This window comes from Talpa occidentalis, unplaced genomic scaffold (genome assembly GCF_014898055.3).
Source record: "Talpa occidentalis isolate TD23 unplaced genomic scaffold, MPIMG_talOcc4v2.1 talOcc4.6, whole genome shotgun sequence".
In the NCBI taxonomy this organism is placed as follows: Eukaryota; Metazoa; Chordata; class Mammalia; order Eulipotyphla; family Talpidae; genus Talpa; species Talpa occidentalis.
In genome coordinates, this window is record NW_023604972.1 from 113,841,714 (window position 1) to 113,867,452 (window position 25,739).

At 35.3% G+C, this 25,739-nt stretch overlaps 1 protein-coding gene across 2 annotated transcripts in view; it reads right to left on the reverse strand.

Annotated features, from left to right (window-relative positions):
- Positions 1-12,062: 12,062 nt before the first annotated feature.
- ITGA1 (integrin subunit alpha 1) overlaps positions 12,063-25,739 on the reverse strand; it is a 146,251-nt gene continuing 132,574 nt past the window's right edge. For both annotated transcript variants that reach the window (XM_037530624.2, XM_037530625.2), the window contains exons 25-29: positions 24,138-24,242; positions 23,875-23,979; positions 22,831-22,923; positions 20,333-20,449; positions 12,063-14,057 (exon numbers count right to left, since the gene is read on the reverse strand). In XM_037530624.2, coding sequence (XP_037386521.1) covers positions 14,013-14,057; positions 20,333-20,449; positions 22,831-22,923; positions 23,875-23,979; positions 24,138-24,242 — 465 coding nt within the window. In that variant the 3' untranslated portion in view covers positions 12,063-14,012. The remainder of the gene's footprint in view (positions 14,058-20,332; positions 20,450-22,830; positions 22,924-23,874; positions 23,980-24,137; positions 24,243-25,739) is intronic.

A 25,739-nucleotide genomic window follows, 5' to 3' on the forward strand; every position in this document is an offset into this window, starting at 1 on the left:
CACAGTCTTCAACCATTTATCATATTATATCCAGAAGTGCTACTTCCTTCTGACCCTTGGCTCTGTTTCTGAGTCTGACTCAGAATTTTTTTGCTCCATATTTCCATGCAATTTGACTTCTGTTTTTTTTTTTTCCATTCCCCACCTTCTCCTCCAACTACCTAATTCCATATGGCATATAAGATTAAACCTTAGTTTTAGCTGTAGCATAAACATTGTAGTATAAGATTTCAATGAGTATTATATTTGTTTTCCTTTAAGAGCTGCAGTGAAGTATAATTAACTTATTTAAGTTGTACAATTTTGTAAGTTGGCATTTAACATTTATGTTTTCAATAAGTTTGAGCAGTACAAGGCTTGTAAACATGTTCGATACTATGCTTGATTCTCTCTCAAGGACCATATTATCTGATAGGAAATACAAGCTTAAAAATTCAAGCATAATACGAATACTGTCCCCTCCTATCAGTCACATGCACAAGTATCAAAGGCAAGGGAAAATCACAAAACATCCATATAATGGAATACTACTCATCAATAAAAATGAATGAATTGCAAATGTATTATGGTAAATGAGAAAAGGCAGATAAAAAAGGTTATATACTTTGTGAAGCCATTGATATGACATTCTGGAAAGGGCAAAACTAAAGTTGGGGGTTAGTGACTAATAGGTGCTTGAGGAAACTCTTAGAGTGATAGCAATATTTTTTAGAACCAATATATTTTAGAACCATTTTCAAAAAGAACTTTAGTATATGTAAATAATATTTCAATAATCATGACAAAAATTTTAGATCCAAACTAAAAATATATACATTTATAGAAAGGGATATAAGTGAGATAAAATCTGGGCTACAGAATGCCATCTGGTGAAGGAGAGCAGTGATGGAAGTGGACCTTAGGATGCAATTTAAGGAAATAAAATGTCAATATTCATGCCTCAATATCTAGGAAAGGAGGGAGACTGATTCCTCATATTTAATTACATTTTTAAAAAGTATTTTCAATTCAAGCCCATTTGGCTGTCTTTACTAGAATTGATTAAAGAGAATGGATGTTTCCTTTTATAGTCAATGGGAATAATACTTAAACATAAAGCAAATGCATGAGTGGAGACCTAGGTGGCCCCAGGGATGTCTGAACTGTCTCTCATTCTCTATTATTTTTATCATTCAAGGGTGCCTCCTTGATAATGCCATTAAGTGCAACTCAGTCAACATTTCTCTTTTCTTTAATTTACTTTTTTAAAGATATATTTATTTGTGCATACAAGAACTGGGGTACAGGCCAGAGGTGCAGGGGGTGAGAGGGTTCACCAGAGACAGAGTGGGGAACGGGAGAGATAGGAGAGGGCTGCTGGACCACATGGGTTAGCTGCCTGGCTGGGGATAGAACTTGTGCTGCAGTGGCTGTGGACAGCTTCATAGTGCCAAGACTTAACCCCTTGTGCCATCAGGGAGGCCCTCAGCCAACATTCCTTAGGAAATCTGGTGCTCATTCTTATTTTTGAGTGCAAGCAATTTCTGAACTTTTCTGTCATAAGGAGAGATCCTCTCTTCATGCTGAATAGGTCTTATCACATTCAATCCAGCACATGTTTATTAAGGACCTGTTGTGGCCAAATTCTGCATAGAAAGCAGTGGGAAGATAAAACAGAAATACAGTACCTCCTGCTCTCAGTAAGCTGGCAGTGAACCTGTGGCTTCTGGCATATTCACACAATAGGACCCCTGCTTGGACCTTGCCAGGTCTGGAAGTTTCACAGGAAATTTCATGGGAGTCAATTTGCAATCAGGACTGCAGTTCTTCATAGACAAAGTTACTGTAATGGAGGAGATAGATAGAGCAATGATTCAGCATCTTTTAAAGGGGACAACTTTGATTAGAGAAAAGTGTCTAGACTGGCTTTTGATGGGTTAAAACAGGAAGCATTTGGTTTTTCTTTTGGACTGGAAGCATCAAGGTAACTGAGAATAATGACACACGAGAGAGAGAGAGATTTTCATGCTCATTTGAGATGGTGCAGCACCTTTGCATTGAGGAATTTAACAGCAGGAGATGACAGAGCAAGAACTTGACAATCAAGACGTTGTGTTCATAAGCATGAAGCAGTCCTTTAGAAGTTTCCACAAAGAATTGGAGGAGGATATTCTTAAGAGCCAGGAATAGATTGTCATTTTAAGGTATTTTATTTGTCTAGGGTAAACAAGCCCATGGGTGGCAGATTTGTGTGTCTTGGAATATCTGGTATTTCTGTATTTCATATTTGTACATGAATTATTTTTTATCCTAAAATAATTTTTATTCTGGAACATGCATATAAAATATTTATATTTTTATCTCAATGAAAGATGAATTATTTTAATGTTTAGAATTAACAATGTTTGAGTATTTCAACTATGATTTTTAGTTGGGAAAACTTTAAAGGTAACTTTCAATGATGGAATTCTTCACAATCTTAATTTCCCATTCCAAATACCATTTTTTTTTGCCATTTTTAGGTTGTGTTTTAGTTACTTTTTATCATTTTGGACATAAGGAGCTTGCTAATGTTCAAGTGGCTTTCTTTCAAAACTTTTTACCCATAAGCATAGTGATACAGAGATCCAAGATCTTAAACAAGTTGCACTCATTTTTTTTACCTATAGGATCATACATATACTTTTAACCTGTGATGTATCAAGAACCCACTTGTATTTTCACCATGAGAAAAGATGAGCAGATTCACAAAGCCTCATAGTTGTGTTATACTGGATGTTTGCACTGTCACGTCTTGATTTTATCATTTATCATTGTAATAAGCCTAAGATTGCTATCATGTTTATTAATTGGGCTCTGTTATTTTTTGGTTAAGTTAAAACTCTGGCCTAAGAGTCCTAACAGTTGATAGATGGGAAATACATTGAGAAACATTAACTGGAAAGGCAATTTTAGATGTTAAAATAATATGAAGACAGAAAAACTGAAATATTATTGTTCACAGATGTATGTCTATAGCTCATTACTCTAGGATAATGACTAATGGGATAATGAAAATTTAGAAAAATGCACAAACACTTCAGTTGCTGCAGAGTTAATATTAGAATTTGAAATATAAAGATGAGCTTTCAAACAATTCATGTTTCTCAGAAGCAGAGCAGCATCAGCACTGGAGTAGCAAGAACCTCACTTCTGTAAGGGTCTAAACACCGGCTGGGTCATATATGCTTTGGAATGTTGTAAAGAAGTTTCCAGTGATGGGTGATGTTTAAATTGCCTCCAAACAAATAAGGCTATGATTAGTAATCACACTATATGTTCATAGCTTTCCTTCTAAAGGGACATCATAGATAGGTAAATAAAAACTTTCCACAGTTTATAAACTATCAGTTCTTGCATTCATTCAAAAATAAGGGCTGATGGGGTGTGTACCATGTCCCAGACACATGCATACATGTGTGCTCAGCTGTATCTCTGTATTTTGATATTTCTTCTCAATCCTTCCCCTCAAGTCTCTACCTTAAGGGTACATGGCTTGGATCAGATTGATCTTGAATTTTATTTCAGCATCATCACTTATTAGCTTTTTTACCTTGAACCGACCTCTTTATTTCCTTGTGTCAGTCACATCATCTGTAAAAGAGAAATAATATTAATTGCCAACACTTAATGTTATGGAATTAAAAATCATAATATTGGAAAATCATGTAGCCCAATGCCTGGCACAGGGGATGTAGGCAATAAATCTTAGACTCCTCCCTGCTGTTATTTCTCTTTTTGGAGGAAGAAATAGGAGACTTTACCTAGTCTTATCAATGTCATTCAAAAATACTAACTTCCACTGCATTATTACTTCATGTCTCAGTTGTAAACCTTTTGCAGAATACAAATTACTTTCAGTACAAATGTACAGTTTTCATACATGAAGATTGGTTCATCCTAGAAGGTGGAAAGTTAGAAAAACTAATATGCTGTCAACAACATACTAATTGGAGTCTACAGAATTATCTTCCTGTTAACAATGAGGTATGCAGAGTGGGCAGGAATGAAAGAAGAGTTTGAAAAATGTGTGAAAAGGACTGACAGATGGTATTTGGATGCAAATAGATTAGAAAAGTCTAAGGGTAAAGGAAGGAAGAAAATAGAAAACTAGACAGCATGTGAAACTAAAGAGTCCTGTGCATTTCATTAAGGACAGTTAGAGTCCCCACGATGGCGGCTAACATTCAATTTCACTAATTACGATCTGATAATCAATTCTGGATGCTATTCTTTATTTACCAAGTTGAGGCATTTCCACTCTTGCCTTGGGAAATGCAATTGGGGATTATGTATCTAAGTGAGTTTATGTCACAAAAACTTGACTGAAAGAGACTAAAAAATATTTAAAATAGCAGAATGAAGTGCAAACGAAAACCCAAACCTGCAGATGTTTCAAAGCTGCTTTTATTAATTCAAGCCTGTACTTGCCAGTTAAGTATTAAGTAGAACCTTGGCACATGATCAAACTTCATTCATCTGTGAAGTGGCTGGCAGTCTGGGTGCTTATGGGACAATGGTGCTTGTCCTTTTACCCCTGCCATCCCGGGGGAACTGGGCCACTGTAACTGGAATCTGTGCAAGTCAGAGACTCTACACACTGATGTAAGACTCAAATCTGAGTGGGATGACTCCACGGAATCTGCTATAATCCACACAGAAGTTTCATTTCATGTATGCCGAGTCCTTGAATATCTGCAGGACATCAAAGTCAACTCAAGTACAAAGCCCAGATTTCTATATACATAGAGGAATTTCAAGGGCCTCTGTCTCCCTTACTAGATTAGAATCTTGTCACACATCTTAGTTCATTTTTTTTGATATTAATATAGTCACTTCCAGTTTTCGTATGATTACTATTTGCATGGCCTATAATTTTCTCCATTGTCTTCATTTCAGCCTTTCTGGATCTTTGAATCTAAGTCTGTCTCTTTTGGAGGGCATATAAATAAAACTTTATTATTTAGCCAGACTGACAAAATTTGCCTTTAGATTTGAGGATTTAGATCATTTACCTTTAATGTAATTATGGATATGATCAAGGTTATATTGCCATATTGGTATTTGTTTTCTATATATTATCCCATTTTTTTCCTCTGTTCCCTTTCACTGGCTTATTTTCCTAATGCTTATAATGTAACGATGCTATGTTTTCTTTCTGGCAAAAATTCTTTAATAATGAGTCCACTTTTGCTATTCTTAGTGAGAGTATCTTTCCCCTCCACTCCTTGCCCTCTGCCTAACTCCACCCCTACCCGAAGAAGTAATTACTTGAGATGTGGACTATAGAACAGTCTAGCATGGAATGTGTATATGTGTATATATAATGGTTGTTGATTTAGAGAGAATGGGGGTGAGAGAGGGATAATTTTTTCCCTTATTGTTAGCTCCAGAGAAAGGGAACATATTTGATGGCTCTCACCTTCTATGATGCTGAAGAAAAATTAAAAAAAGTATTGTTTTCTTAATATTCTCTGTGAGTTCAAGAATGTTAAAGCAGAAATAGAAGAATGCATGCTCAGAAAAAAGATACTTTAATGTTTATTTCTGACGCTGGTAAAATGGCAGTTTTTAAATCATTTATATTTTCCAAGTTTTCTATGATGTGTATATATTCCCTTTCATTCTAAAATAATTTTTTCCTTATTTAAAGATTTATGCTCATTTAACTAACAACAATTTTAATAACATAACTATTCTAATGAAGAAAATAAAAATTACCTCTAGTCTTCTTAATGATCCCTTCTGTTAGGGGAACAACCTTCATGATACCAGCCTGTGATTATCACATAAATTTTACAATCACAAAACAAAACAAAACATAACAAAAGATGAGATAGTGCAATGACGTAAGGAAAAATACTAAAATTAAAAATAAAAATCATAAAAAGAAAGCAAGTTCTGTGCCTGGTCCTAGACTTACAAATAATAAATCTTGATGTTTATCACTTATTTTCTAGTAATTACAGCCAGTACATCCACATTTTGGGACAAGATTAAAGTGGGAGCAGAACTATCTATCTCACAGTAAGAAAGAAAAGGCAGAAAGTTGGGAAGATATACTGCTACAGATTAGCTATAGGGTTTATGTATAACCTCTCTAGGGCTAAGTCTGCTTTTTCTGAAAAAACAAAAAAAAAAAAAAAAAAAAACAAAAAAAAAAAACCTCTCCAACTTACCTTACAGAATAGTTTGTGGATTTAACCTTTACAGGAGAAACATATGCTGTTGCTACTGAAATGTCTTCTGTATTTTCTTCTAGCCTTTATATATATATTTAATTTTATTTTTTAGTTGATGAACCATTGGTTTGCAATACTTATACATTTAAAAAATACAGTTTTATACCTCAAGATATGTATTTATCACACTACTCCCACCATCAAAGGTCTAGTTACCTTCCACCACGCTCCAGTAGAGCCCTCTACCTGTTCCTCCCACCACATCTGATAACTACAGTTTTCTTTTCAGAGTAAAGTGTAAGGTTTGTTTTTATTTTGTGTTGTTTCTTTATATTCCACATATGAGTAAACCTAGTCCTTAAATATTAAAATAATTTTATTTCTTTAAACTAAAGATCAAATAAAAAATAACTTTTTTACTTCTTATTTTTGTTTGTTTCACACTATATGATCCAATCTATTATCATACAGGATATAATTTATTATTAACTCTCATTAGGTGAAGATATGTAGTAAAATGGATTCTGTGGTTTCTGTCTCAAGTTTGCAAAAGATTAATCACATTACTTTATTGTGCACAGGAAACACCAGAGACAGATGCATTTGCTTTGTGTTTTTCCTTTTAAAGCATCACAGTGACTACTTATTGAGAAGCTAAAACAGGAGCTTTGGAAGAAGTATTAATTTTGGATGAAATTCATGTACTTAAAATCACAAACATCACTTTCTTCTTTGGGTCATTCTCTTATTTCACATATAAGACTTTGACAAAGGAGCAAAGAATATACACCAGAGCAAAGAAAGTTTGTTCAATAAATGGTGCTGGGAAAACTGGATTGCTACATGCAAAAGAATGAAGCTTGACTACTACCTCACACCATGCACAACAACCAACTCAAAATGGATTAAAGAACTAGACATAAGACCTGAAACCATAAAATATATAGAAGGAAATACAGGCGAAACACTACATGACATGCATCTCAAAGACATCTTTACAGACACATCACCCAAAGCAGTGATAGTGAAGGCAAAGATAAACAGCTGGGACTACATCAAATTAAAGAGCTTCTGCACAGCAAAAGAGACAATAACAAAAACAAAGAGAAACCCCACCGACTGGGAGAACATTTTTGCACACAACACTAATGATAAAGGACTGATCACAAAAATCTACAAAGAGCTGATGACACTCAACAAAAATAAAGAAAATAATCCAGTCGAAAAATGGGCAGAAGAGCTAAAAACAACCTTCTCCAAAGAGGAAATGCAAATGGCCAGCAGGCATATGAAAAAATGTTCAACATCACTTGTAGTCAGCGAAATGCAAATCAAAACTACAATAAGATACCATCTTACACCAGTGAGAATGGCACATATTAAAAAAACTAACAACAAATATTGGCAAGGTTGTGGAGAAAAAGGAACTCTCCTGCACTGCTGGTGGGAGTGCAAACTGGTCCAACCACTATGGAGAGCTGTGTGGAGATTTCTGGACCTACTAAACATAGAGCTTCCATATGATCCAGCAATTCCACTCCTAAGTATTTACCCAAAGGACACAGAAACATTAATTCCAAAGGGCACCTGCACCCCTATGTTTATAGCCGCACTATTTACAATAGCTACGTTATGAAAACAACCCAAATGCCCAAAAATAGATGACTGGATCAAGAAGATATGGTACATATATGGAATGGAATATTACTCAGCAATCAAAAAGATAAACACATGCAGTTTGCAGCAATATGGATGGAGCTAGAAGGGATCATGCTCAGTGAAATAAGTCAGAAAGAAAAAGAAAAATACCAATGGTCTCACTCATAGCAGGAATCTAGAAAACCTAAATAAGGGACCAGGAAAAAGACTAACTAATACAAAGTAAAAATCAAAATCAACAAGCAACTATAAATCAGAGACACACTACGGGGCAGGGTGGGGAGAGGAAGGATTAGGGTCAAAATAAGGGGGGGCATGCAATTGTATGGGGAATATAACCAAAATGAAAATGCATGCATTGTGCAAAAATGAAAAATGATGTAAGAATTATATAAAACAAAATATTAAAAAATAAGATGGCATGCCCACCTACCTTGACATAAAATTTTCAATACACTTGCTGATGCACAAGATAAGAGAGAATTTTACAATAATAACAAACTGCTGACCTCAAATTAGTGTACAGAAGACACACATGTAAGACATCCAAACACTCTTTTACTTGCTCAGCAATTTGTAGTTTTATCAGTTTAATGACTGCTACCTGTTAACCGATTTCTCTTAAAAATGGGTTTAAGAAGTCACCCAATGAATAACCAGAGTCACAAGTGTTGTTCTTTGTTTTTGAATATAATCAAAATACTTTCTCGTAATGTGTTTGTCTAATAATAGTCTCACAGAAATGCACATACTCTTAAGTCATTGACCTTAATGAGTTTATTCTGAGGTAAATAAAAATGAAACCATACAAATGAAGCCATGTACTTCATGTTAGACCATGCAGAAAGGTTTATTGGTGTGAGAATGCTACATGTTTCAGTACAATCCTTATACACAATATTTTTCTTTTTAATAAAATGGATACAATTCTTTACACTGTCCATGAACAATTTTACAACCTCACAGTAGTAATACATAGTAGACCATTCTCCCTACAGGCCAATGTTTCCTAGCAAAAAACGCAGAGCAGGGCTGCTGCATCCTGAGGAAGTGCAGGAGGTGTCTCCGAAATCAAACACTAGCATCAGAATGTCCTGTGTGAAAAGGTTCTCCTATGCAGGAGGTCTGAGTTGTTGTTGCTTCAAATGATTGTTTTCACTTGAGCCCAAAGTGTGTTAAACTCCAGGAAATTAGTCCTGGTTTATAGACAGGTAAGAATATACTTTTGCTCTTATTTAATCAACAATTTACTTGTGCAAGTACATGTGTTAGTATTGTGGTGGGCATGACGCAGTTTAAGGGAGCTTACAGTATTGGAAGGAGTAAGGATGTATACATAAAAGATAAATAACTCCATCTGCTTCTCCCTTCCCCATTTTTTTCTGTCTCTCAAGATGCAAAAGCTGAAGGGGCATGACAGGAAGATTGCCCCCAGGCTCTGGATGTGATGCCACAGTCTGTCAGCAGTCACAGTGAATTCTGTGTGGTGGCTTCCTTCTGTCTGGCTACTCTGTGGAGGAAAGCAACACTGGTGGGGTTTCCTTTTCCCCACGTGAACTCTCTCCACCTCTGAGAGTGGGAATTGGTAATGTCACCAGGGGGTGGCTCAAGAGGATATCTGACTTCCATTCTGTATAATTTGGAAGATTTCTTTACAAAATTTTGTACCAACCTATAAAGATAGAGTGAATGAAATAAAAGATTGAACATTTAAACTTAGTCTTTTACAGAAGAGCTCCTAAAATTCCAGACTTACAGTTTTTTCATAAATAAGTTACTTGAAACAGTCAGGTCCAACAAAATCACATTGCTAGTCTTTAGTTCATTGCTGTGACTTCCATGCTGTGTCAGCTCACCAATGAGAACGTGCCAAGAGTTAGAATGGTCTTTTCAGGAAAGCCTCAAATCCAAACAAAACATCTCCCCTGTGCAGTTGTGAAGAGGAGAAACCAATTGAAGGCAGAAAGCAGAGAAATCCTGCAAATGGGCCCTGTGTTTTGTGGCCCAGCCCTCAGGCATTAAAATTCTGTAACTTGGTAGGAGGAAAGTGAAAGAAGTCTTATGTAAAGTTCTAAACCCACTAGCTACAGGGGAATGATTCTGATATATTTTAAAAGATGAAAAAAACTAATTTCAAAGTTAGGAGTCTAACATTGTGGTAACTCAATATTCCTTGGTATGGTAAAATTTCAACAAGAAGTGCTTATATGTGAATCTAAGACATATGTGTGGGGGTGGTCATGGTCGGGGGGAGGGAGGCTGATGCTGGAACATAGTGGATTCAGAGGTTTAGGTCAGCGGCTTTATAGGGTAGAAGGATCCATTCTTATCAGTGCAGAGCTGAAGTTCTAGGTGCTAGATGTCACAGGTGACGGTAAGTCTGGAGCTTCCAAGCCTGCACATGTTCCTTCGTGATTCTTCCAGGTTGATGGTTAAAGATGGCTACTTGGAATTTCTTACTTGGTTATCAGATTACAACTTGAAGTTTTAACTCTAATTTTCTACACACTAGAGTTGCACAAACATGGCTCCACTGGGGAGGCGGCTGCCTTTAGACCTCTGAAATATACTTCAATTCTCCTTTCACTGCAGAGTTAACATCCAGGGATAGTTTCAGATGTTCTGTGTCAAAGGGATTTTGGGTCAGCAGTCTGTTTGCAAGGGCTTAGAAGACTCACCTCAAAGCTGTGCGTGCATGAAAAAGTCTGCTGGATACAGTTAAATCATATATTTTAGCCAAAATGTAGACAGACCAGTTTGAGGATTTCAGTCCTTCTTCTCAATCTTTATTATTTCCTTGGGTGAGTATGGGGGGTGAGGGTTGCTGATGGAGACCCACTGAAGGGCTGAACCCTGCCAACCCCTCCCCCACTGGCACAGCTGCTGAGTTTCCTACAAAAGTTGGTTAATCTCTTAAAGAAGGTCTATTGCTGCAGTAAATTGCATTTTGTCCCCACTGCATTATACCATGCCAACTCTTCAGAACACCACTGGAGAACTGAGGACTGACATCCTGTACAAATTATCCATTCATTGAAGCTTACCAGTTAACAGCAAACAGCACACATTTTGAAGAGATTTTTCTCCAGTAGTCTACTTGAAAATCTCCCTTAGGGGAGAACACCAGTGGAGAGATTTGAAAAGTGTTCAAATTTACAGAGCAAATTAACAGAATGCATAATATCTGTGTTTTTAAACTGATTTTCCAGAAACCTCTATATTTGAACAATGATATGATTGTACCAGGCACATGAACCATGGTCCTGGGTCTTCCCTAGATTTTTCAGTGTTGTGCAAAGCAAGATAGTCAATTTATATGGAGTAGACTGTATGCTTGACAAAGACATTATTCTATAGGAAAGTACATTCCATGAAATCTGTGGGGAGGGGGTGGTGGCTTGTCATTCTTACCTGGAGAGAACATAAGCAGGTATCTAACATAAACAACCTCTGCTAAAACCCAGCTTGACTCAATCACTATGTAACACCATTTCCTTTAATTGCAAATTTTTCTTTTCCAATTGAGTCTAGACACTGGTTTTATAAAAGGAAAAGATGGGCCTCCCTGGTGGCACAGGTGGTTGAGCGCAGCGCTGTGAAGCTGTCCACAGCCTCTGCAGTGTGGGTTCAGTCCCAGCCGGCCGAGGAGATACCCACATGGCGCGGCAGACCTCTCCTGTCTCGCCCACTGCTCCCCTCAGCAGTATATTTCGGTGACTCCACCTGTTCTGTTCCCCGCTCTGTCTCTGGTGAATCCTCTCACCCTCCCATGCATGGATATGGCTAAATTATGTAGACGTGAATATTGTCAGAGGATACAAATTAGAGATTTTTTTCTTGTGGAGAGCCAGTATTTACCATTATGCCATTGTAGGCTTGGTCAGGAAAAGGAATTCATACATAGTTCAATTTACAGTGGAAACAATAATTAAGTTTTTTCAAAAAAACAAAGTTTTAAAAAAGAAAGCTTTTTGCAACTTATCCAATAAACTCATAGTCTTAAATATCATTCACACTTCTTAAGTGTTTTAAAATAAAATGATGTGTAGTATATTACTTAATTATTACCCATTTTAGAATATTTGTACAAAATTATTTTGGAACTTCTTTTGACTTTTTAAAAATCAAAACCTGATTTTTATATAGTTGCAATATGTAAGCTAAACTTAAAGATTAATGAAAAATTTTATATGAAAAGTGGATAAATGAAAATTTTTATTGTTGGTGTAGCTTTTGTGTGTTCATTTTTGTAAATTCTGCTACTTGTGTCCATGTGTGTCTATAAATAAACATATGCACACATGCACAGACACACACGTAAGCCTCAACAAATTATAATAATCAGGAAATGGTATATCTGGTTCATATTCTATTTCAAAACCAGAAATGACATGTTAAAAATCATGACAGGCTTATTGATAATATTGATAAATTGATAGGAACTTGCAGAAGACATAAGCTATGAAAAGAGAAAGTGATAGAAAGAAATTGGAGAGAGACAGAATGAAGGAATTTCCACTGGACATTTCTGAAGAATGACAAGCCAGCAGAAGGATATCAAATCTCTGGAAATAATTAGCAGTTTTTTCAGTTACTGATGACCTCAGTCCTCCCCAGGCTCGTGGCTTTGACCATTAGGATACTAGATGTTGACATGGAGAGGTATGAGGTAGGCTGACTCTGAGTCCTCAGATAATTTCTTGCAAATTAGTTAAAAAAATCAAACCCATGGCATTTCATTTCTCTGTTGATTTGCTGTTTTTTGAGAAAAAGATTTTCTGGATGATTACAAGTTCTGGTCTTGTGATGGTACATCAGGTGGAGAAACAAAGTTGCAGAATAATCAGCAAACTTTACAGCAGTAGTTCACACATGCAGCTACTATACATTCGTTCATTTATATTTTCCTTATAAATGGAACAATCTAGGTGCTTATGCTACAGCAGAGTCCAAGGCACCATGACAATCACTTCAAGAACAGAGAAGCACGTAACGAAGGTGTGATATCTTTTGGTTGGCAGCGAGGACCTAAACTTGAAATTCTTTAAAACATATTTGGAATTCTATTTAAATATTGATATGCCACAGTCAAAAAGTAGTCACTTCTGGATAGAATGCACTACTGAAATAGAATACTGTTATCATAAAAAGAAAAATGTGTTTGGAAAATTAAATACCTTAAAAAAATTTAAAACAGACACACTCTCACAGCTTGCAGGTTTGAATGAACCATGTACCAAGGAGCTGAGCAACTTCCTACTTTGTATTCTATCCTAGGACCCCTTATATTCAAAAGATTCCCAGCAAAGATGGCTTCAGCATTTCATGGTCTAACTATGCTGCCACGCTCCAATCAATCAATCAGGAACCATTTTTGCACATTGCACTCACAACATATATATTTTTTTGTGTGACAAATCACTGCCATGTTTTTCAAAATAAAAGAATGTTGAGTTTTAGAATGACATATCAAAATTAAATGTGTTCTGTAAACAAGTTTTTCTTGATTTTCCATTCTAGATTGAATCTCAGCTCAATTGCACTATCTTCCAAACACTTTGGGAAAAAAAATTTCCAAGTACAAAACCCAATACAAAGATGCTGAATGTATTCTCTTTGATTTAATTCTATTTTCAGTCCATAGTGTATATTGACTCTAAAAGGGAATTTTTCTTATTTGAGTTTGGGAGAAGTGATCTTTTTCAGGTAATTTCTCTCTTGGCACTTACAAATGTTGACTGCCATGCTGAATGGGATATCCATCAGGAAATCAAGGGAAAAAGCATAATTTATATTGCTTTGAAAGTAAATGTTTCAATAATCATAAAAATCTTTTTCTATTTCTTAAATATTTTGAGTGGTGATTTAATATATAAACATATAGGTTATTCTCCGTCTTCAAGACATTGCAATTTTGCTTACTCAACAAAAATGAGTATTTAAAAATATTTTTCATCATTTTATAAAATATATACTTATGGTATTGTTTTTGGATCTTGCTTGATCTGTCATTTTCTGAGTGATTAATCCCTGATGGATTATATAAAGTTATGTGACTGTCTTTAATTATATTTATAAATTTCTTGTCACATATTTGAGGCAAACCTGAGCATAGATGTTTGAATAATTATTTTTTTTCTCTTGAAAAACAGTTCATTTTTCCATTTTCTTCTTTAATGGTCTTTTGAAGAATCCAATCTGTTAAGAAAATAGCAAACATAATATAATTATTTTAATTTAGATAATAAACACTAATCTTGGATAAAATTTAATTGAATAATCTGTTAGCAATTCTGGGCAAACAAATAATATAATCAATAGGTATTTCTTTCATTTACTTATTAATATTGACTGTCAAGAAATAACATTTATCAAATTGTTATTTTATTTTTAACTTTTTCATTGGTTAAATATGTCATGTATACCAGCAAATACCAGCACATGTCATGAATTAACTTAAAAGGACTTGGGAAAATATTGGGGGAGACTTACAAACTGTAGTTCAGCATTCTCTCCACTTTGCTATCATCTTTTTTTTTTTTTAAATTCAGGAATGTAGAGAGAATTTCCATCAAATAACCGTGGTCACAAGCTGAGCTCATTAGTGTGATAGGAGATATGGGTAGGTCCACTGTGGGTAGGACTGGGAGATTTCTGATTTGTCTGAATTAACTTTAAACATGTCAGCACCTCTACCTATATAGGTTTAACAGGAAGGACCTTTTGAAAACACCTTGTATCATTTGGAAATGAAAATGAAGTTGAGAAAAAGATGAAACTATTCACATAGAGGTGACTGTGGGTCAGTTTTCATTATGTCTTGTGATTTGAGGCTTCATAAAAATTATAAGTGGTTTCATTTATTTCCTACTATACAGAATTAATAATAAAAATAAGAGGTTAGGGAGCCCTTTGTAATAATCTCATCTAAAGTGCATATTTTTGAGCCTCCCCTGGTGGCACAGGCGATTGAGCGCAGCGCTGTGAGGCTGTCCGGGGCCTCTGCAGTGCCGGTTCGATCCCGGCCGGCCCACAAGGGTCCAACATGGCGCGGCAGACCTCTCCTGTTGTACCTGCTGCTCCCCTCAGCAGTGTATTTCATCAGTCTGCCTGTTCTGTTCCCCACTCTGTCTCTGGTGAATCCTCTCACCCTCCTGCGCATCTGGCCTGTACCCCGGTTCTTAAATAAATAAATAAATAAATAAATCTTTTAAAAAATTAAAAAAATAAAATGCATATTTTTAAAAAAGGAAATTAAGAGAACTGGTTTTTGTAATATGTATTTTTTTAATTTGGTAGTAGATTGTAATAGTTCAAGCAAAGACAATGAGTCAAGTTCTTGAAAGTGTGATACATTCATATCATTTAAATAATGAAGAAGAATAAATTATGCAAGGAAATTATATATTTTTTAAAATAATCTTGAATACTTGAGAGGTTAAAGGGGTAAATGTTCAAAAATATGCACTTTTAAAATAGAGAAATTTGATTCCTGCTATGAGAGAGACCATCTGGTATTTATCTTTTTCTTTCTGGCTTATTTCGCTGAGCATAATCCCTTCCAGCACCATCCATGTTGCTGCAAATTGCATGTGTTTATCTTTTTGAATGCTGAGCAATATTCCATGCTGTATATGTACCACATCTTCTTGATCCAGTCATCTATTTTTGGACATTTGGGTTGTTTCCAAAGTTTAGCTATTGTAAACAGTGCTGCTATAAACATAGGGGTGCAGATGCTCTTTGGAATTGATGTTCTGTCCTTTGGGTAAATACCTAGGAGTGGAACAGCTGGATCATATGGAAGCTCTATGTTTAGTAGGTCAAGAAATCTCCACACAGCTCTCCATAGTGGTTGGACCAGTTTGCACTCCCACCAACAGTGCAGGAGAGTTCCTTTTTCTCCACACCCTCGCCAACATTTGTTGTTGCTAGTTTTTTTAATACGTGCCATTCTCACTGGTGTAAGATGGCATGCTCAGCGAAATAAGCCAGAAAGAAAAAGAAAAATACCAGATGGTCTCACCCATAGCAGGAATCTAGAAAACTTAAATAAGGGACCAGGAAAATGAATAACTATAAGAAAGTGAAAATCAAAATCAACAAAAAACTATGAACCAGAGACACTGTATGGGGGGTGGGAGGCGGGGAGGGGAGGGATTGGGGTCAAAATAAGGGGGTTGCAATTGTATGGGGAATATAAAAATAAAATTTATTTAAAAAAATAGAGAAATTAATCGCCTCTTCCATTAAAAGCTCCTTACCCTCCTTGGTTAATCTATTCTATATAACCATCTTTTCTCCTTGGAAATCAAATTGCAGTTTCTTGGAGCTAAGAACAGGTAATTGCTCATCTCCAAAGGGTACTTAGCATATCCTAGTTGCTCATTAAACTGAAGATTAATAAGATAAGGTGCTTACTCTAAAAAAGGTCTGAGTCTAGTGGGAGAAAAGCACCAAACAACAAACAGGTCATAAAAAGTGGTATATCTGCACAAAAGAACACCACTCAGCCACAAAAAGAGATGAAATCCCACTGCCCGCGACCACGTGGAGGGAATCACACCAAGCAAAACAAGTCAGAAGGAGGAAGACAAACACCAGATGATTCCACTCACATGGAACACAGAGAAACAAAGCAAAAGAACAGACAAAATCAAACCAAAATCAAACCCCAGAAATCTGACTGTAGAACTAAGGTGACCAGATTGGGGCGGGGGGATGGGGAGCAAAGTGTAGCAGGGCCTAAAGGACCATGGTGGAGGCCATTAGAGAACTTTATGGAGGTCTTTTTGTCTTCCACCATGCCAGAATCTAGTTGGTGGCAGATGGGGAAAAGGTAGAACTGCCTGTTCTGCAAACAACAGAAAATTGAACATTAAAAAAACCAGTACATTTGTCTTCTTTAGAATTCCAATTCCTCTACACGTCTCAAGGTCTTTTCCTGTGTGCCAACTATAAAAGTTCTGGATTCACAAACCCTTAGGGCTCTTAACTTGTGCCTGCATGCCCTGAGTCAAAAATAAATCAGACAAGGTTTTCAGAAATGCAGGTGGTGAATTATAAGACATTTCTTTCCTGCTCCACCGCTCATGACCGTCTCTTTTTTCTCAAGTTTTTTTTTTTTTTATTCTTTTCAACCTTTGCTTTTACAAATTAAATGTACTATTTAAAAACTTAACTACTGTTATTCAAACTTTTCCACCCAATCATTTTTATTGACATTGGGTTTTTAGAGGAAGCTGGGTGATTAGACCAGAGATAATATAGTTTGTAGCTTCAATCTGGGCTGGATTAATACTACCAAAATTTGAAACAAGTTTATTTTTAGAGCCCTCAGATTTTCCTCACAGCATTTGCTTCTACTCTTTTTCTTTCCATATTTGCTTAGTGATGCTCTTTATGTTCCCTTAATTCAAAACCAAAGGATCTTGGCAAAGGACAGCAAAGGACTTCATTAAACATTCCCTGGTGGAAAATGCACTTAATGACTATAATATGGAATAAATGTTGAATGAATAAATTCATGCTAAAGTATAAAAACACTGAAAAATGGAAATGTTATTCCTCATCCATACCACTCTCGCCCTTCAAGATATACATGTTGGATGAGACACAAATTTTTAGAATATTTAATTCTAAATTTTAATTTTAGAATTAATTAAACAAATCAAGCATGGGACTTCAGTCATCAGTATGAGGTCACATTGGGAGAGAGGAAAGTTTTGCTCTCTGTGTTCCTCTGTGCATGGGTCTCATTCTGCTCTATTGGTTATTTTGGTCTGCCTGGGTTTCTCCCTCAATGGGTGATATCATATTTCAGGATATATTTCTCAGTCTATTTAAACTGTGCCTCTTACATGATGTCTCCCCTCAAAACCAAGGGTAATAAGGATCTACTATGATTTGGTCATGCTTTATCTTCTGTTATGTAAACTATAAGATAAAGATACAAAGACAGTGTCCTTTGAAATGGAATCACGCTCCACTAAGCATCTTGTGGCCTGTTCCCTGCACGGAGTTTCAGACTGGGAGTTTCAATGGACTTCCGGAGTTATGGGATTTAGAAGGAGGGCGCTGGGAAGAGCCCTGAGATTTCTATTATAGATCTAATCAGTATAAAGTGATGCCTGTGGCTGAGAGTGGCCTGCCAGATTCAGAGAGGTTCCAAATGGCTTTAAAGCAGGAGGAGGGGCAATTAATCTTTTTTGATGGAATGGAATTGCTGAAAGTCTGAATCCAACCAGAGACTTTCATTCCAAAACCAAATACTTTCATTCATGTAAAAGTTCATGACCCTCTTGAACAAAGAACAATTCCTGGAACTCCAGAGTAAAGAGCCCTGCCCCATAGCTTGCAGCATAGGGATATATTGGGAAAGGGACGGATTTGCAAAAGGGTCATTGCTTGAAGCCAGCCCCTTACTAGCTGGTAATCTTGGCAGAGCTATTTAAATTCTCTTTGACTTGGTGTCCTTAAGTATAAAATGTATTTAAACTACTTGAAAAGGCTGTAGTGACAAGAGTGAATAAAAGCCAGGAGAACACTGAGTGAAGGGGTTAACAGTGTTGGTCCTGAAGCAAAATGCGCCAGATTCAGGTCGTTAACCTCAACCTGACAATCCATGGGGTCTTGGGAAACCTATTTAACTTTTTATTCCTGGGTTTCCACATGTATAAAAATAGGTTCATCATACTGTCTACTTCATAGGTTTGATGCTATTATTCACGTGGAAAAGCTGAGAACAGTTCTTGGCACATAGTGAACAGTCAGTAAGGGCTAGTTCCCTTCCCTTACGCCATGGAACCCCAATTCTGATTGCCAGTCCTTCCACTGAGGAGACAAACTAACTATATCTATGAATCAGGACAGTCCAAAAATGGGGAAAAAAAATAAATAAATGAAACATTCTTTGGGGTCTAAAAAGAACATTTAAGAGGGCATCAGAATATATCAACAAAAAGTTTACTGGATAGAAGAATATGTTAATTTTTACATCTGTCCTTTTGTAGACGGATGACTGAAAAACAGGCGGATGAAACTTGTTTGTTTAAACAGAAGTATGAGGCCAGGGAGAATGTAACAAATACTAGCCTTGGCTTTTCCCTTCCCTTGCCAGTAGTTTCTTAACACTCTATGGGGAAGTTCAGTACTCAGAATAGAAGACTTTCCTGAGAGAAAGCAAAGCTGCACATTCTTCTACTGCACATGTACATAGTGAGTGAATGAACTCCCTTCCTTACACTATGCACAACCTAGAAACCATGAAACCAGGCCTTGAGTACCACAGTGTGGTAAAGCTCAGTATTACAGACAGGGCACTGATCCCCTGTAAGGCAAGAGGAGCAGCTGGAAGTTTAGGGGAGTGGAGAATCCTGTCCTGGGAATATTGCTGAAGGAAAGCTCTGGATTCTATTTACTGATCTAATTGCTACTGACCTACAGCTTTAACATGGCTTCTTCACCTCTGAGAGTAACCCCTCAATAGAGGAAGTTAGTGATAGGAGATTCAAAACAAATAGGAACACTTGATAATTCAGTGGAGGAGAAACTAAATATTTTGATTGAAAAACAATTCTGTGGTTTGGGTATTATTAAAATGAATTATTTAGTCACATTCTAGTTTTTAAAACATAATAAAACAACAGGTGAAATATAGGGTGATCTTTTGCTAGAATAAATGTCAGCTTAATGTTTAGTTGGAATAACATTAAATTAAACTTTTCTATAGGATTTTGTTCTTTATTAAATTTACTTTAAAATCCTTCATCTTAATGTGGGTTAATTTGAAAATCATACAATTAAGAATTTGAAAAATCTTTCATGCTTTAAGCAAAACATCTATGTAAACAAATATCTTATACATCAACTAAATATAAATCTCTCTCCTGGGCACACATCTACTATATACCATGTGGTATAGTTGTTTATATATTAAAAAAGCATTTGATTTTTAAGATACACAGAGATAAATGATTAGGACAAGTCTCATCCTCGGCATGATTCTAGTGCTTACATATTACATATTAAATCTCTCACCTGGACACATATCTATTATATAACATGTGGTATAGTTGTTTATATATTAAAGAAGAATTTGATTTTTAAGATACACAGAGATAAATGATCAGGATAAGTCTCATCCTCAGCATGATTCTAGTACTTACACATTCTTCAAGTGGCAAATCCATTCTTTTCTTTTTCTATAAAAGAGTTTTCATTGTTCTCTGCTCATATCAATAATGTATACTTAATTAAAAATCTCTAAGAGAGAGCCTCCATGATTTTTGATTGTCTATTTTTTTCTTTTACAAAAATGGATTAAATTGTACACAATATTTGAGAACTGTCACAATTTCAATATTTTCCTTGTTTTATGATACTGTATTCCACAGCATAGATAAATCATAATTTATTTCAACAATTTGATTTTGATCACTGAAATAGAAAGTCACAGAAACTTTGGTGCTTACCTTCCACAGTGCTAATATGAGTAGCATTAACAGCAACAAGCCAGCAAAAGCACTCAACAAGATGACCCATAATGGCACCCTGCCTGGTAGCCCATCTTTGGATATTTGAATAGCAAGCTGAAAATTATTAAACAAGATTTTAAACATTGATAAAACATCTGTTAGGACTCCCAATATATTCAGTTCTTTCAGGCCCTAATTTTATCAGTGTACTTTTTATCTCATCACTACATAAAGAGAAATCACTGAGTTTTGTATCTTAAGATATCCTCTATATATCCTAATCTTTAACCATTTCCAATTTATTATTATCAAAAATATTTATAATCTTATAATATTTATAATATTCTTATAAAATACAATTCCAATATATTTAAATATAAAATATATTTAAAATATAAAATATAATTTATAATATTCTTACAAAATATTTATAATATAATCATCAGAAATTTATATATAAAGAGCATATTGCTGATGAATAAGAATACTGAAGCATAGGAGTAAATTTAACTCAGGGAGAACCAAAAGTATTATATGTTTTACAGATTTATTAATTGATGTTAGTGCATTATCACAATAGCATGAGTTTAGGCTGAAACAGCCAGAGGCTATTGACATGAAAACCCGGGTATATCTTCTTACTCTAATTGTAATGTACTTTTTGTTATTTAAAAATTGAGGAGGCGTTTTCATGCAGTAAAATGTACAAATCCCAAGTGCACAGATAAAAGAATTTTTGTATATATTCACCCCCAATATGCTCTTTATTATATCATCCTGTCTCCTCTAGTTGACTTGCCACGGGTCAGTAACTATCAAGCAGTTTGGGGCTGTAATAAATTTTTAAAAAATAGATATTTATCATGGTTCTACATATTTATGAACTGCATAAGTTTCAGTTGTGCCACATTAAGATTGACATCTGTATACAGCTTTTAGTGCCCCAGCTACTCAAGTTCTCTCACTATGGCACCCAGACCTCCCTTGTATAATCTGTGTCCCACCCTGTAGGTTTCTGAGAAAAAAACAAATTCAGGGTAAAAGTCAAAGACATTTGCCTTTCACAGGGAACATCTCAAATGCTTAAGCTGGAGTAAATAGTAAAATAGGAGGTTATGGGAGTAGATGTTTGCATATAGAGGATACTGATCCAACACTTCAAATCACTCCAGGCAGGTCTCTGCTGATGCACTGGGAATATAGCACTAGCAGGAGTATAGGTATATACCAAAAATAACTGTCAAGACAGATTTTCAACACATCTGAAACAAATTTCTGAACTTGCAGGTACAGAAACTGAAGTCTGATAGGATCAGTGACTTTTCTGAGATTATATCATTATAAAATGATCACTTTTAGCAATTTTAAATTTAGATACACACTGTTTATTTTGGGATTAAAATATAAAATAAATAGTAACATGGGGAATTTTAAACTAATGATGAAAATATAAAATAAGTAGTATCATGGGGAATTTTAAAATAAAGCTACTTATAAAATTTTAATGCAACACACATTGGAATCAAATGCACTATTTTCAAATATAATACATATTCATATCTCTATGGTGCCCACTGGTGCAAATTTGTTATTTCTATATATGGAACAACTTTGCATTTATTGGGCTGTGCTCAGTATAAGGTAAGTAAATACTGTATGTATATATTTTGCACATACTATGTGTATTATAGGCATATATTTTTAAAGGTAAATACTAAAAAAAAGGTGAACATAATTAGAGGCTAATAACATTGGAATAATTTCAAATAAGCACTGTTTTGAAATAAGAAATTCTAACATGATACCTAAATGTTAGGTAGTTTCCAAATAGAAGTTTATGACTCATAAACTTATAGTCACCTGGGTTATTTAAACTCTCCCAAGGAAGAGGTATAGTCATGCTGAAGTACTTACATCTATGATGTGTTTTGTGTCCTGATTTTACAAAATGCCAAGAAAAAAACACTGTATTTTTACTGGAGTCAAGCATGGACTTGTAATAGGAAATAATACTTCAATTTTGTTTCTAACCTCCCAATGACTAAATGAAGAAACATATGTTTATGTATCTACATTTACATATGTACATATATGCATTCCTGTACAGTGCACACTTTCTGTAAAGAAATTGTTTTTCTAGTCTGCTCTTTACATGTCAACTGCTTTTTTTATAATGTCACTTTTTAAGGGGGGGAATTGCAAATGCATCATTGTTATCAAGGTGAAAGTAAAAACATCTATTTACTGTGAAAACAGAAGCAATAAAGTCAAACATGGCATGTTAATTGTAAATACTGTGATTTTTCCCAGTTTCTTACAAGGATGAACAAGACTGAGATCACACTTGGAGCTAATCAAGTATAATTTGAAGCAAAAAGTGTTTGTCACTTATTGAGAGCAACACGGCTTCTGGGATGATCAGCAATTATGAAACATCATGTCACAAAATTCTGGGTGGAATACCTAATGTTTTCAAAACTTAGAGTTGCACTTACCTCTCTTTTTTGATTGCCAGTACTTAAAATGAGTGATGTATTTTCACTCTGAAGTTCTGCTCTTATGGTAAGATTTAAACTGGAAAAATGTGCCTGAAAATCAAACAGGATTTAATTTCAATATATTATGCTACTCACAATGAAAGCCAGTTATGTTTGAATAGTACAAATTTAAAATGAAGATTTTTCTGAGCCATTAAAATGTTGTTTTTGTTAACATCCACGTGGAACAGGAGGTATCAAATAATGGGTGTGTTCCCACTCCCCTCTGCACTCAAATTCTTACTTCAATCCTTGTAATAGAATGGAAAATTTTTCTAGGCAACTTCTACTCCTAATTACCCTTAGCAAAATCAAACCTCAAATCTTGTCCAGCTTTCATCTAGTTTGATATGAAATAACTACCTTCTGGTAATGAGGTTTATATAGGGTCTAGCTCAGGATAAAACATGAAGTTTCCAATAGCAGGCAATTGGTGACTTGCAAAAATAGCAATTTCATGAACAAATTGAAACTAGAAATTTTATATAAATACCGAAGTACTTCCAAATAGTATAAAATATAGTAGAAGCAACTTGTTGTCAGATGGATTTGACATTATTGGGAGTTAAAAGATATCCTCCAAAATTATTATAAAGTCTGCTCTAACACAGTGAGTCTATAATATGTTAGCTCTGTCCTTTGTTCACAGCACAAAGGATTGCCATCCTATAATTCTTTGGTCCTTAACCGAGTTCCAAAATATTAAGATAAGTGTAAATTTTGGTACTGTATAGGGTTACTTTCTTGAGGTAAAAAGAAAAAGGATATAAGAGACTGAAAAATGGCATATATGTAGAAGAAGACCTTGGAGATAATTTACTAACAGACACAGAAGTTGGTCAACTAACAGACACAGAAGTAGAGCTGGGGGTGGTTCCACAAATGTTAAGACGTCTGGATTTGTGTTCTTTCTGCAGAAGCCTCTGCTTTGTGTATATTAAGCAATGAACAAGTATTTGTCAGTACAATTTAATAATTGTAAAGATGAATATAATCACTTACTTTTACAAAAGTTGGTTTCCATAAGATAAATGAAACATTCACTTGGCTCATGTCAGAAGGAAGCAGATTACACGTGATGGTAGCAATTTTGCATGTACTGCAGTCCTGTTTAAATGTCCAGAGTTATACATTAGTATTCTTAACACTTGATAAGAAAAACTATATTGAAATAGTTAAGATAGATATTTTTAGGTCAATATCGAATTAATTCACTTGGAAAGCACGAGGTAAAATTAGCATTTGCCTTGGTTATCTGAACTTACCCGAATTGTGCCTCTCTTGAGATATTTAGATTTGGTTAAATTTGTGATCTTCCCAGATTTGATACCAAGAGGATCCTGAAGGCTATGGGGTCTGCAGTTTGCATTCTAGAAAGTGAAAATATTTCTTTCATCAAACGTTGCCAGATATCAGAGGGGAAAATACCTTGATGCAGTCACATGAAGAATCTGGGAATGGGGCCCTCCCTGGTGGCGCAGGTGGTTGAGCGCAGCACTGTGAAGCTGTCCGCAGCCTCTGCAGCGCGGGTTCCATCCTGGCCGGCCAGCGAGAGACCCACATGGTGCCCGCTGCTCCCCTCAGTTGTGTGCTTAGGTCAGTCTACCTGTTCTGTTCCCCGCTCTGTCTCTGGTGAATCCTCTCACCCTCCCGCACATCTGGCCTGTACCCCAGTTCTTGTATAAATAAATAAAATCTTCAAAAAAAAAAAAAGAATCTGGGAATGACAGTCACTCTTCTATGTGACCATGCATATCTTTTAGTGTGCAATATGGAGAAAGCTATTAAACACCACTCAGATACACCCACTCCAAATAGCCATTACTGTTACCATGCCAATTGTAATAAATAGATGTAAGGTTCTTATGGAAAAGAAAGGATGTTAAACTTATTGTTATATAAATAATACATTCATTAATTTATTGTTTTCATCAACTATTAGTTTGTAAATTGTCATAATACCAAATTGTCATAATACCAAAAGAAAAACAATTAAAACTCTTACTGAGGAAAAAGAAGAGTTAGCATTTGTTATTAATGTAACACATATGAATGGGTTATGAAACAATAAATAAGAGGGGATCTTTCATCTGCATTTATGCATTCATCCATTAATATTTTTGGGGTCTCTTCACACCAAGGGTAAGATATTTGGTCTGTATCAATGAAGATATAATTAAACAGTCTTATATATGTTAAAATGCCATGCTGGTAGCTAGTTCATGGATTGTTTTTCTAACCTTAATCTAATAACTTTTTCTCTCCCAGGATTCTCTATATCCTTGATATAGGTCTTGAGAATAATGGTTGATAAGGAACTGTAGGGAAAGCACAGATTCTCACAGGCCTGCATTTTTAGGGGGAAATTTTAGAAAGAATTGCTAGAGGTTTATTTTTTCCTTGCTTTTACAAAAATTATTAAATGTCACAAGTCAACGATCACTGTTGATATTTCTTGATTTCTGAGAATACCTTAATGAAAATATCTGAAGACAGATTGTCAAATTCTGAAATCATGCATACATTAGTTCAATATTTATTGCAATTTTCAACGTTTTAGGGACTGAACCATAATAACTGAGTATCATATAGGCTCGTTCGATGCTATCAGTGTGCTATTGTTTGCAATAAGTGAGTAAATATGGTACAGCAGGTTCTCAATAACATTTAGTTCAATGTTATTTCATTATAACACTGATGAGAAAAAATACCCCAGCTGACAGCAATGTTATTTGAGGGTCTGCTTTCGTTGTTATCATTTCATTTAAAATCTCAACAATATTAGGTTAGATGTACTGTTTGAGGTGCAACTGTGTGCACCTAGGAGTAATTAAGAAATCTTTTTGCAGAGTCGTTTATTCATCTCA